This window comes from Parus major, chromosome 3, assembly GCF_001522545.3.
Source record: "Parus major isolate Abel chromosome 3, Parus_major1.1, whole genome shotgun sequence".
NCBI lineage: Eukaryota > Metazoa > Chordata > Aves > Passeriformes > Paridae > Parus > Parus major.
In genome coordinates this window covers 22,447,641-22,462,389 of record NC_031770.1, presented here as the reverse complement: position 1 = coordinate 22,462,389, position 14,749 = coordinate 22,447,641, and the positions used below count along the sequence as shown (strand labels likewise).

The 14,749-nt window shown below is 34.6% G+C and overlaps 1 protein-coding gene across 4 annotated transcripts in view; it reads left to right on the top strand.

The window, feature by feature from the left end:
- SYT14 (synaptotagmin 14) overlaps nucleotides 1-14,749 on the top strand; it is an 88,528-nt gene that overhangs the window by 26,757 nt on the left and 47,022 nt on the right. For 2 of the 4 annotated variants that reach the window (XM_015622927.2, XM_015622926.2), the window contains exon 4: nucleotides 6,232-6,450. The exons of 1 other annotated variant lie outside the window; for it this stretch is intronic. In XM_015622927.2, coding sequence (XP_015478413.1) covers nucleotides 6,232-6,450 — 219 coding nt within the window. Of the gene's footprint in view, nucleotides 1-55; nucleotides 1,912-6,231; nucleotides 6,451-14,749 lie in introns of those variants that run through there. One more of the 4 variants, XM_033513308.1, reaches the window with a different exon arrangement.

Sequence of the window (14,749 nt, the reverse complement as noted above, 5' to 3'; positions counted from 1 at the left end):
CATAATTTTGTACAATTAAATCTTTTCAGATAAATTTGTGAATAGGATTATTGGATTTTCACTCAGCCAAATCCTTCACCATATTTTTTTAATTATTTTATTCACTTGGAAAATAATTTTAAGTAATAATTTTAGTGATATCTTATATCTGACTAACACATTATTGAATATTTTTTAATACAACAAGGTCTTTAAGGATCATGAAAGAAATTAGACCTTGAAAAAGATATTTTGGTTTGTTAAAACAACCTCTTTCTACTTTTGTATTGTGAAAATTGAACAGGCTTCATTAGCTGACTTGAGAGAAGAAGTCAGGAACCAGAGAACAGAATGTGAAATCAAAGAGACCTTCTTCCCCTCTGTCTCTCTAAAAGATGGAGCTAGATTTTTATTTTCAATTTTCCAGGAAGCAAAAAAAAAATTCTCCTCAGAAATTGTCTGTCATATTAACTTTCTTTTTTGCTACAAAACAAGTCTTGATATTCCAAAATATCTTACCTTATGTAGAAGACAACAAATACTTTGGGGTGATGAAGTCTCCACGATGTGTTGTGTTATGTTAAAAACTTGTTTTAGTGTGACATTGATAAAAAATTAAATGTGTCACAACTTCTTCTTCACAGGTTAGAATAAAAAAAAAAATCCACCTCACACAGTTGTCTTGTTTTTGAAAATAATTAATTTTATTATGGCTAGTTGATGCTGCAGTTGATGAAAGACTATGGTTTTGCTGGTTGATTGTGGCTTCATTTCAAGATATTTATGTAGCTGTTGTCTTATTATTTTCAATGATTACTGAATGGAAAGAGAAAAGCTTCAACTTCCCCTGGTAAATGTATTGATTTTTGAGATAGCAAAGGCAAATAGCTCTGAAATTGAAGCTGGAGAAACAGAGACGATCAGTTTGTGAAACAGAGGACCTCTCAGTATTAAGAGCTTTTGCTGAATAGGCTGGACAAATGGCGTTTTTTAGAAACCTTCACCAAAATCTGAGCCTTCCCTCTATGTCTTCCCTGGTGGACACGCTCAGCAGTGCTGTGGATGACCTGGCCAGTGTTGTTGGTGAGGTTGGCTACTCTGTGGCTGACTCAGTGACAGAGCAAGTAACGAGCATGATCAATGGCCTGCGGGCTGAAGATGAAAGCTCCAAAAAGCAGAGTGATAAATCTGTGGAAGTCAGAGAGGAACACACACCATCATTAACTCATTCTCAGGAAATTAATATGAAGATGAAGAGAGATGCTGCAGAACATAAAGAGACTCATAATTTTAATTCGTTAGATTTTGTAAAAAAAGGTACAAGTCAAGTTGGAGTATCTGACCATGTCTTGAACAAAAACCAGTGCCAGTTAAGAAGCACAGATCATAATAATTCCGTCAGTGATGCAGAAGTAGCTCAGGATTTGAAGACTGTAGGAGGACCTTTTAAAAGGGAAGTAGTAGGGGGAAATGAGTGTTTTGTAAATGAGAAGTTCTTGAAGGATAGTAACCTGAAAAGTAAAAAACTTACAATGGAGCAATCTATTGAGGAGCAAGATAATTGTCTATATGCAGTATCAGAAAATTCCAAGAATCATGAGCATAAAAAAACCAAACCGCAGATACCTGGAGTTGATTTTAAAGATTCTGATAAAGTGTGCAGTATGAGTGTTCCCCAAGATATAGAAACAAAGCTTGTTGAAGTACAGAAGGAGAAATTATCAGACTCCAGCTTGAAGAAGATGCACAATGACCATCCCGTTTGCCTTAATGAAGTCAAAGAAAATAATTCTGAAGGCTTCTTTGACAGAAAAAGAAAACCCATCTCAAAGGATGAAGGCAATGTCTCAACTACAACTGTGAATGAGGGTAAAAGGAAAAACTCAAAGAAATTAGAAAGAGAGCTATGTAATAAGAAGACAGCAGGAAAAGGTGAGGAGTCTGTCAGCAAACTGTGTTCTTCAGCCTTTCCCAAAACTTACCATATTTCCTACTTTTTTCACCTAATTTACACATTTAATAATAGTGTTTCCTGTGAGTGAAAGTAGGTTTGTTTCAGTGCTTCATTTTCTAATTATGTTGATATTTCTTGGAAGTTAATTACTTTCTAAAGTATTATTTAAAGGAACTGATTAATAAATGCCTTTTCTATGTTCTAACTTTACTCTTTCTCTATACAGTTTCTTGTCTTCTCTGCCTTGTGTGGTTTCTGCTGAAAACTATGACTTAATTAATACTGGAAATTAATACTTGGTCTGTGAAAGTGATTTTTATTTTGGTTCTTTTTAAAAGGTTTCTTTTTTAAATTTTGTTTGCTTTTTAAAAGCATTGCATTAAATGTGCTATGATGATAAAAGGAATAACTTCTTTTGCATTTACATTACAATAGATCTTCAGACTATTTCTGGGATACATAAGATGATTTTAAGACACAATGAGAAATGAGAAACTCAATAAGAAATGGCAATTAAGTGATTTTAAGTACAGAAAGAAGTGAATGAGGCTTGTCTTGAAGTTGTAGTCTTAAAAGAAAACCTGTGTGGTGTTGTTATGGATACATTGTGTGCTGTCTTCAACATCCAATCTTTGTCTGAAAAGGGAATTGCAATAACAGTTTGTAAATAAGAAGTAAAACCTTGCCATTTTATATGCTTTAGGCTGCATAGTAAATTTTTAGAAAGCAACACATGCTTTTCCAGAGGTGCTGATTCTGTACAGAAATGAACGATTTCCTAATAGAAACCCATTTTTTTTTCTTCAGTTGTGTGTTTTCCTTATCTGAAAATTTCAGTTATCTGCTTTGTTGAGTTTTGGTTTGGTTTTGTTTGTTTGGTTTTTTTTAGTTTGAATTAGGAGTGTTTTCCATGTTTGTATGATAAACTATGATCTTACCTATTTCTTTACATAATAATATATTTGTAAGGTATATTCTCTCAAAAATGGCATTTAGGTCCCATAATAAGCAGATTAATAGCTTTCAATAGGTTAATAATTGCTCATGACCTGTGTCAGCCAAATAAAGGTTTTGCTAAGAACATAAATTCTCTTAGGCAAGTTTCCAAATAAGGTATAAAAATCAAATGAGAAGTGGCAAGCAAAGGCATAAAATTCTGAGTTTTTTTTTTCTTATTAAATATACAGGAAGATTGTACAGGTATGTAGGAAGATATGTACAGGAAGATATATTTTCCCAAGAATCTGAAATCAATCTGCTTTTTAATTAAAAATAAATAAATAAATAAAAATTGCATGGATAGCTTATGTTTAAGCTTGGAGGAGGTTTTTATGTCCTCTGAAGAGGTCTTGCTTCATGACTTATAATAATGGTATACATTCTCATTCTTTTATGATAGGAACTGGAGAAAAAAACCAAACTGCTATCACTGAGAACTTCTGGATGCTTACAAAAATCAGTGTATTATTAGAGACATAACTTTCAACTCTTCTTTCAAACATGTTGCTCCCATGTTTTGTACTACTCTATTCTTTATGTAGGCTGATTAATTAATGAACCTGATTTCATATTTGTGAATACATTTCTTGTAATGTTAATGGATGCACCTAATACTGATGTCTGGCACTGTATTTTAGGCCTGGTATGCTCATCTTTAATTACAGTTGTGGAAATCTGTAGAAGTTTCAGTGTGGCAGGTCTCAACCCCAGGAGGGCTGTATGAGATAGAAAATTTTAACCTCTATTACAGCAAAGGAGTTTCCTTTTTATGGGCAACCTCTTGCAGTGAATGTATTAGCCAGAATATATCCTGCTTGGTGTGATATTTTCAGTAAATGATCACTGAAATGGAACTTGCTTTATAGCCATCCATAAATAGGAAGAACCATATCTACTAGCCTTGAATTTATAGTCCAGAGTTGGAAGATCTAGTTGCTCCTTAGAAGTCTTTCAAGGCACTGTTTTTTCTATAAATAGTAAATTAAGTTGATCTACACATTGTACATAGAGCTATAGCCCCCATCCAGTTAAGGTTTTCTTACAATTTCCATTTCAGGACCTTATTATGAGTCTCCTAAATTGTGTGCCAAATTTGAAAGAATTGTGAGGAAATTAGGCATTCTTTCTATCTGAGTTCCTATTGTTCGTTTTTTTCCCTAAGTTATAGTTTAAAATATTTAACTGTTTCCAAAAATAGGTTATGGGAAAAGCATGCTTGGTAATGTACAAAAAAAAAAGTATATTTCACCTCAGCTTTACAAAGATGCTGTGGCACCTTTGTGTATTGGAATATGTGCTTGAAATGTGGGAGAGCACTTCTCCCATGCCTGAGATGCCATGTTCTTCTATGAAAAATACCTAGGTTTGATAAAGTTGTAAATTTTTGGAAAGTTTTCTTTTTGAAAAGACATGGTAAACACTTCTTGTACTTTGCTTGTTAAATTCACTGACCATCCCATTTGCACTCATGCTTCACTGTAGGGATTGAAGAGCGGAGCAGGTCTTACCCTGCCTTTGATACTTTTGGTTACTGATGGACACTGGGAGTTTGAACAGAAGAATTGAGAATAAATATATTGTATGTGAGGGCAGAAACTTCCTGAACAAATAGGACCCAATGCACATGGTAGATTGGGATTTGAACTAGGAAGGGTGACAGCTATGGACAGAACTGATAACTTCATATGAAGGGGGAGAGACTAAAGGTGAAAAACCAAGGTTACATGAGTAGTTGGTTAGGTGCAAGTCAAGATAATTTGGGCTTGAATAGCCAAAAAAAAAAATAGAGGAAATCACCATAAGAAACCAAAAGGGGGTGGTTGGAACAAGAACTTGGAGAATGTGGGAGGCAGGATCTTGGTATAGGATTCTACTTGTATAAATGTAACTTTCCAAAAGATTTCTTACCTAAACTTGCAGCAGAGGTTTTTCTTTATGAATACCAGGGAGAAAAAGACCTCTACTGGAAGTGATTCTTAAAAGTAGGAAGGATGGACCTCTTTGTACTCTAAGAGGCAAACACTTGACTGTAAAAGAGGACTAGATGGCTGGCATACATTGAGTTAATTTAATTTTAATTGGGTGAATTTTGAATAAGTTGATCTCTCTTTTAGCAGGAATATCCAGCCAAAGAAGTGAGACTGACTGGGCATGAAGACAGACATTAACGGGAGTAGAAATGCCAATCTGGAGCTGAGGGCATAAAAGCAGGGAGGGGAGAAGCAGTTGAGCATGGCTGGATAGCATGTTAAAACAACATTCCCTCAGATTTGAGAGCTGAGAAACAGCATTATGGGCATCTCAGAGCTCTGCTGGTAATGGAAATGCACTGGCAAATCATATACCATAGATTTGGTCTCAGAGCAGAGGTAATGCTGACTTCCGAGTTTACATGAACTCTTAATGCCTGTTAGAGTCTGAGATCTACAGTACTTCTTCAAGGCATGTTAAATTTGGGCAGAATCCGTTTGAACTTTGGAAAAAGGGAGGAGGAAGTTTTCCCTTTACTGAAATAAAAATACAGCTAATCTTTGATTTGTGGGAGGAAGTCGTGCTTGAGATGTAGTTGGAAAACGTTGGCCACAGGAGCGAGCACTACATAACTGCTATAAAAGAATTGACGGGATAGATTTTTTCCCTATATAATTTTTGCTGTTGCCAGATGTCCAGATGTCTGCAGTAAAAATCAGCATTAATTTCAGTTATTGAACAAGGAGCTGTTTATTGTAAGTTAAATAAAACTGTGCATGCAAACATCTTTCACTAGCATTTTCCCATTTGTTATTGTGAGTATAAGCACTACTGGCATAACTATCCTAAAGATGATTTTGTTGTAGGCTTCTTTTTGTAAATCAGTTTCATTTCTATGCTACATACTCAGAGCAAAAATCAGCTGGGAATGTAGAATCAGGAGCTGCTTGCTTGATGTGTTAGGTATCCAAATGTAATATTGCAGCAGTGTTGAATTTACTTTACATGAATTATTTTAAGCATGTTCCTACTTAATGAAGGGTTTCAAGAATGTCTGTGTGCCGCCTTACATGGATTGATCTGTTTTCTGTTGAATAAGTGTTAGTATGGTTTTTTGGGGTTAAATAATCTTTCAGGTCTTCTAGAAAATGAGAACAGCTCTCAGCAACTACAAGATCACAATGCTTGTAATTACAACAAGATATTTTTTAAATATTGCAGAAATTTTAATTGAAATGGCTTAAGTATCTTCACTGATAACCTCTTATGGTTATTTTCTTGTATTCTATTTTGAGCTGTAGTCGATTTGCTTTATTTTATTCAAACAGACAATTCTTATATGAGTAAAGACCAGCATGGTTCATCATCTGAGAGTGAAGATGAAGCACTGGGTAAATATCATGAGGCCTTGTCTAGAACCCAGAGTTCCAGGCTGCCAGTGGTGGATGGCAGACAGCAAAAAAACTATATATGGGAAACCAGACAAAAATATAGTCCCCTGTCTGCAGAATATGATGGATACAGTAGTGAAGCCTCAATAGAAGAAGGTAAGAGTGATTTAAAAGCCTTCCTTTTATTCCAAATTTCAGAACTATGTTCTGGATAAGTAAATCCTAGACAAGAGCAGCTTGGCTAGCAAATAGTCAATGTCTGCAAGAAATATCCAGACACCTCTTATACTAGTGCATGCTCAAAAAAAAATAAAAAAACCACACACTTGTATACATTCTTCCAGAAATACTACAAATGATACAGTATTTTGTTATATTAAGTTTCATTTAATTTTATCATTCTCCATTTCATTTTTGGGGCAATTTAAGCTGTTTTGATGTAGGAAGGAAACATGGCAACTCTTGTTGAATTTGTGGTATTATAAATACAAAGAAGACATATTATTCCTGTATTGATAAGCTGTTCTAACAGCAAAGTAAATGGAATTGGTTATTTGCTACAGTGTATATGGTCATTGTAGTGTGCATTGCTGGAATGTTCTGTATCTTTTCTTCTTTGAAATGACAGAAAGAAATTACTACAAAGATTTGATTAGTGTATTTTTCCATGGTGCTAAAAGTTGGATTTAAACATAGATGTTTTCTTACATGCTATATAATTCTTGATTTTAAGTTGGGGTCACAGCTTGATGTAGAGGCTGAGAAATCTGCTGTCAATATTTTGTCAATATGCATTTTGTATTTGAAAATAGGTGTGTGAGAATTGTGTCTATAGCCAGTTTTAAGCAGGAAAAGTTGACTTTTCTGGGAGTTAGGTAAAAGTCAGATTCTGATACAGGTGCTGTATTGTGTCAGGCAATTTTGGTCTTCCTTTAGTATGTTAAAATGCAAAAGTTTTTAGTGTTTGATGTTTTCTAATAAAAAGTGGGTACATGTAATTAAAAGATATTTCACATTTAATGTTCTATACAGTCCAGAAGGGCTTGAAATAATTTGCAGTTTCTACAATTTGATAAATTACATAAAAATTTGTTTGCTGTTGAAATTTGAAATTCGTACATGGTCATTCATGATTCCAAGCTAAGACTTGAAGTACATAAAAATCATAATTCAAGTAAATTGCAGAGTAAAAGGACTCTCTTTTGATCATCAGAAAATGAATTTCCTTCCTTTGCTGTTAAATTGTAGGAAGGCAGGTGGTCTGAGTTCCAGCAAATAGTGGAGATGCGGAGGTGAGGTCAGATGGCAAAAACTGATCCTTGAACACTGTGATGGAGAAGAAATAGGGAGAGTAAAAGTATGTTTGGTTGAGATCTCTCAACAGTGTTGGTGGGGGGAATATGATAGATAAGATATTCAGGTTTTTTTATGGCTTCTGTCACTGTTGGGAAAGAATGATGATGTATATTAACAGATGGAAAATTTAGTAGCAAATAATACCAGATATGAATTATACAAGAAGTACCCAGGAAGACTCCTTTCAGATATCTAGAATAAGATAGTTCTCTCTCTGCAGATTACTGAGGCTAGTTGTTGAAATAGCCATAGTTATATGACATTCCTCTTTTTATTTTGTAATTGCACAGATTTTTTTATCCAATCTCGTTCACCTTCTCAGTGAAAAGTCCTGAGTTCATCTGCACTTTTTACTTTGGCCCTGTAGGAAGGAGTTAAGCTTCAAAAGCATTGTGCTAGTCAATATCCAATTTTTTAAAAAAAATTTATGATTGTGCTCCTTATCATCCTTTTAACTCATCAGAGTTTACAGTTACTGATTTTTATCCTGGGGAGCGATAGTTTCCAGTCTGGAAATCTGTATCAGGGTTACAATCTATGACAGAAGAACCTTTTTGGCAAGTCCAAATATTGTATCTGGAAGGTTACAGTTCGTACCCCCACCTCATTTTTTGTTATTCTTCTGTTGCTAAATATATCAGTCACCAGGTGCTATTCCTTTTCAATGCTCTTTCCATTCTGGAAGCAGGCTGGATATAAGCACCATTTTAAAATTTATTGTAATGAAAGAACATTCAGGGCTTGGAAGTAAAAGAACTTCTAAAACAAAAGCTATCAAAACATTCTAACTTAAAAACTTAAATTTTTTAACCACATACTTCTACTTGCACAAAAACTTTAATAATGTCAGTATTTTGCTTTTGCTGCTGCTTATGAGAGCATTCTCTTCCCACATTTTACAAGGAATGGAAAATAAAAAGTGTTATTTTTTTGACAGGCTGCAATCATTCTACACCGTATGTTTGGCAAAATGCTTGCAAATTAGAGTGAGGATTTTGTCTTGTTTTATTAATTCATTAATCTCGAGAAAAATTTGTTCAATACTATTGAAAAAGAGTTTTGGACATGGTAGCAGATTAACAACCTAACATCTTTCACTCCTCTGTGACCTGAAGGTGGCATACTGGAATAATTAGTGTTAATATCTTTTATGTTCTTCCTAAATTACTTCAAAGAGTCTTTGCACAATGATAAAAATGTTTTAGAATAGAGAAAGAGACAGTGTATGCCTTATGTGATGATCATTACAAAGGGAAAGCTGCCCAATGTAGAACTTTGATGAAAAGAGGTGAAAAACCTCATGAAGAAGGGCTGCAATCAGAATTAAAGGAGAGATTATTACTACCAAGCTGTTCATATGTTTTCAGAGAAGCAGTTCACTTAACAGATGACATTAAAAATCTCTGATTCCAAGGGAGAAGCATCAGCATTCCAGATGTTTCAGTGTGATTTTCAAAAATGCAAAGCTTTACTGTTCCTTAAACTTGGAAAAAATCTATAGAAGACTCGATGCCATAGGAATGCTAAATTTTTTTGTTAAATACTTGGCTTTTTTTGGTATTGAATTATTTTTATTAAAAATGTGCAGACAGATGATAGAACCATTTCTTGACTCTTCTGTGGAACAAGCAGTGTGTTCCTATGTACTTTGGGAAAAGTTGTGAGTGCATTTGACTTTGTGTGCTTCTGTTTTCTCATATGTGCTTTATCATTTCCACTTCTGAGTCTTCAACATTTTGGCTGTGCTTCCATTATAAAGCACTGATCAGTCCATATGTTTAGCATATAACACTTGGTAGAAGTGATGAGAGGACAGAATTAATTTTTATCTCACCACTGTTTTCCTCCTGCTCGTTACCAGTAAAACAACCCCTGATCATTAAGAATAAGGACAAGGGGGAGTGGTTTTAAGGAGGTCTGGAAGATCTACTGAAAGATGGTAGGTTTAGATTAGATATTAGGAAAAAAAATGCTTTTCTGTGAGGGAAGCAAGGCACTGGAACAGATTGCCCAGAGAAGCTGTGGATGCTGAATCTCTAGCAGTGTTCAAGGCCGTGTTGGATGGATTTCTTAGCAACCTGGTACAGTGGAAGGTGTCCCTGTCTAGGGAAGAGAGGTTGCAATGTGGTAGCCTGTAAAGCCCCTTCCAACACAAACCATTCCATGATTCCATGACTCTATGAATTCCATCAAAGATGGAGTAGAAGTAATGAAAATTATATTTAATTTTCAGAAAATTTTGTATTTCTCTGCTGAATTTTCTCTTCAGCAGCCAATCTCACTCACATGATCTATTTTGCAATAGTGACCTGTGTGTTTTCAAAGGAGTCAATAAACAATTTTACTGATAACTGTTTACTGTGAACTTCTGTCTTTTTAAATTCACTGGTTTAGATATGTGTGTACTTAAATCTGCATGCACAAAATTTAACAAAGAGACAAAAATATAATCATGTCTTTATTAATACACCCTGTATATTTTGCTTGCCTTGCTAAAAATGTGTATAATATTAATATGCTTGCATCATTCAGACCACCAAGATGTTTGAACATATTATTGTAAGATTCACTTTTTATCAGTTCTGTAATTAGTTTATTACATCCATTTTCTGGCTGCATGCCTCTAAAAGCATCATATTCTGAAGCCTGAAAAATTGTGTTGTATGTTTTCATAGCATTCTTTTCTCCTCTAGATGGCCATATTAATCTTTCTTTTCAGCATATTTGTGTAGAACTCACATGGTATTTTGTGTAATGTTTTTGACACTGAAATGAAGAAAGCTATATGCTCTGCAGGCTTTGTTGGTGTATTTTCATGATGGAATGTTCTAGTAGCACTTTTGGTAATTCTGTGCAATTCAGGGTTTTAAATTTTCATTCACAAATACCTGCTTATGGCCAGTGTCTGACCTACTTTATATATTTGTATTGCACTTTCGATGCGTTTAGATTTTTACATGTTTTACATATAGATACACAAAATGAAAAAAAAAATATTATTACTGTGCTTGGATGCAAGTATTTATACAGATTATAAGCCATTGTAAGTATAAAACTTTTACAATGAAATCTTCATGGAGAGGCTTAATTCCAGGGTATTAAAGGAAAACCTAATTAAATAGCAAATCAAGTTGATGACAAGGGTCACCATTAAAAGTAAAATGGTTCAGAGGTTTATACTTGAAATTTTCAACTCTTGCACAAAAGACCGAAGGTTTTTAATCTAAGAAAAGAGAAACCTGTGTAACTACAGGATGTGTGGCTCAGTCTCTGTGCTCAGATCCAGAGTCCCAGAGTCAGCTTGAAATTTGAAATCTTAATTTTGCCAATAATATTATTTTTGTACTTTCTCATATTATCCAGTAAAGTATGAATACTTGCTGAAGTGACTTCTTTTTCCTGTTTTTCTGACAAAACTTCCTTTTAGGTTTTTATAATGTGTATCCTATTTCTTATATTATTCTCTACCATTTAAGTCTTGAATATATAATATTGTCTTTATATGCTCCAACTATTTGTAGTACTTTAGAAGAGGGGATTAATACAGACTGTAATATTATACATTTATTTCAGAAAATAGACAATAAAAAATAAGGGGGGAGGAAAAAACAAGTAAAAACTTGATATTTCTGCTAACAAAGAGTTATGAATTGAAATAGGGATCTAAATAAGGAAGTGTAAAAATTTTATATTAAAAATTGGCATTAAAATTAAAATTGGCAGTCTTTGTATTTCATAATAGAAATATTTTTTAGTATCTATATTGGGATCTTAAATGGACCGTGCTTTCTTAATAACTTGAATTTCAAAAAGCTGTACAGTATTATATTGAATTGGTCTCTTTGTCTCCAGTAATGGCTGCTTCCTCAACTTTGAAAAGTCAAGCATTATACTGACAAGTTATTGTGTTTTTAGTATATCCATAAGCTTCATAGGCAATGTATTTTCTGTAGGGAAACAGCCCCCTAAATTCCTAAAAATTGAAGTTTTTAAGCTTAGAAATAAATGTTAGGATAAATATATTAAAATTTCAGTTTTGCAGGCAGATGTCAAAGACTATAGATGGTTCTTTGCTTCCGAAATCAAGATTCTCTGAATCTCCTGAGATGAGAAAGGTTTTTTCATGGTTAATTTATGATATGCTTAAAGCATTACTTCTTTAACAGCTGTACAAAATTTCTGATTAAGAGCAAGCAAGGAGAATTGATCCCATTTTGAGGCAAAATAAGTCACATCATGAAGGAAAAAGGAGTAAGCTCTCTTACTTATTTAGCATACTTAGATGTACTTTATTTAGCTATAGTTTGCCAGTTCAGTACAACCACAGGTTCCATCTCCAGCTTGTTTTAAAATCTTTTTCTAACTTCTCAATTGGTAAAGCCCTCTGGCTGAAGACATGTTATTTCTGAGATTGGCCCAAGTGCCTTACATTTCACAAGGTTTTTTTGAAACATATGGAAGCACTAAAAGACTGCAGCGAGAAAACATAAGTTCTCTTAAATGAGAATCTGCTGCTCTAGCAGGCATATGCTACTGGATTTTATCCATCTTTTCCATATTGTGAAGGTAGAATATGGTTATTTTTGTAGTTTATCTTCTCCCCTTCTATTCTTCTCTAGGCTTTCGGCACTTTATGTTGATGTGTCTGTGGACATATGTTTGCCTTGTTCCTCAGTGTCAATCTTTGCACGTGAAGGCGACTGTTCTTCTGGAATCTCTTGGATCTAATTCTTTATGCAGCTTTTTGCCTTTTCTTTCTCTCTTGTTAGTTTTCATGTCTCAGGAAAAGTCTCCTCACTGAATTACTTAAAGTATATATAGAGATTTCCTCTCAGTGTCTTTCCAATGTAAACACTAAAAGCTCTTTCACAAGCATCTCAGAAAGCGTAGAGAGGTGAATCTCCCCAGTCTGTTTAAGCAACCTGGGGAGTTTTCATTAGTAAATACATTCTGTGAAGCAGGATCCTGCTTCTTCAGACTTTATAAGCTGAGGTGAAAGCCTTTGGACAGGCTGAGAGGGGAGCAATGGATCACTCAGTGAATTCCATAACCATATGTTTTGTAGTTTAGTTTCTATCATTATTCCTTGCATGTAAGTGGATCTATTTTCAAACCAAGTATGAATGAAAACTTACTGTTTTGAAATTACAGAGTCAGGGCTTCTGTATGGCTGTATTGTTTTCAGCAAAATAAGGCCACAAAGTTCTCTCAAAATTGGTCTCTTTGTAATTTCAGATACTAAGAATTACAGGTAAAAAATGATGTCTGACATGGAAAAGAACTGTGTACTGGTTTTCACACTAGACAACTAAAAGCTCAGTTGAATACTCAATTATAAATAGTTATTTCTCTTATCCTCTAATGGGCCGTGAAGAGATAAATACGTTCAATGAAAAGAATATTTAGGATGAAGGTGGCCACCCACTTTTTTTCTGATGTGTCTTTATCAGATTACCTGTGAGATTTCTCTGGTATAACACCTATTGGAAGTAAATGCTATTTTTGTCCAGCAACTTTGGAAAGGCTTAGCGCTTCAAATAGTTCATTCAAGGTACTTTGAAAGGGTCTTTAATGAAAATATTTAAGACAAGTCTTAGGACTCCTTCAGAACAGTATTTCTAAATGCTTCAGAGTGTATTTTGAAGGCCGAGTCATGTTGCAGATGGGAATACTCCAGATATACATACTTATGTATCTTATCTGATAGTAGTTGTGTACTATCAATTGATGTTATTGATGTACTTTTTGGAGATTTTGTGGGATTTTTTAGTTACAGTATTTCTTTAATTGGTCCAGCTTCCTTATTCTTGTTTTTCTATTATGTGGGCATCTACCCTTGACATTTTTTATTTTAGGAGTAATTAAAAATCTTCCTGTAGTAACGGGAGAGTGCAGTGATGCAATACTAATGATACAAAATTCTGATTCCTGACACACGTGTGTCTGCCTCCTCTGGTTAATTGAAATGAATCTTCATTGGCTCCAAGCCCTTAAAAATTGGAGAATGGCAATATCTTGTGATTTTGAAGCTTCTGGGGAGTGTGGCTGTTGAATCCATTGCTATATCAAGGGAGTATTTAAGGATAGTTTTGTAAAAAATATACTTTTTAAATTCAAGGACCTGCAGAATAGTGTCTAGAATTAACCTGATTTGCAATACTTTCTACTTAGCATCTGTGATGCTAAGTGGGTTTGGGTTTTCTTGTGATTTTTCTTTAGTCAGGTTTTGCTTGGGTTTTAGTGGGATTTTTTTGAGTTCCAAAGTAGCTTCCTAGTGCATTATGACAGACCTCTATTGTTCTTCTGCAATAGTGGAAGACAGTTCTCTTAAGTGCTTGAAATTACGATGCATGTTTCCACAAAATATACTCAACTGAGCGTTGCAGAGACTAAGGTGATTTAAAGATTAACTCTTGCTCTGTCTTTTCAGTTTTACAGAATTCGTGTATTTTTTTCTTCCCAATAAAGTATAACCCCTTGTCTTGTGAGAAGTTGCTGATAGAAAGGAACTTTCCTTGTAAGTAATTGGGATATGGTCATATTGAGGTTAGCTTCATTACGTGTATGAATAGCAGACATGCATAATGTTTACAAATTCTTGAGTCCTGGAATAGGCTGAATTCACAGATGGGGGTAGAAAGTACATGTGTAATTCAGTATTACTCATGTAATTTTCTTGAGGAATGTTATGGAGGAGGCAAGACAAACAGGGGATTTAAATGCAAAGGAGATCCATGTCTGAGTTGAAACACAGTTTGGAAGAGAGTGACTTTACTTTGAGGACTTGTGAGTTTAAAAGCCAGATAGATGGTGTCAAAGTTGTGCACAGTCTTTTCAACCGAAGGAAGCACATGGAAGTCCTTGATAGAATGTATTTGGGTAATTCTGAAATCAAGGGTTTACAGTGTGATGGGCAGCAGAGATGCTGGGAAAAAAAAAGATACTGTTTAAGTATGCGTGCCATCTACTGCTGAGAGAAGAAACCTAGTAACAAAATTCAGAGTTAGGGATGATGACAAGATTTTCCACAGAAAAATTCCTTTTCCAGCTAGGCCAACTCTGAAGAGGAGTAAAAACTGTCTTCCAATGGGAAGGAGCT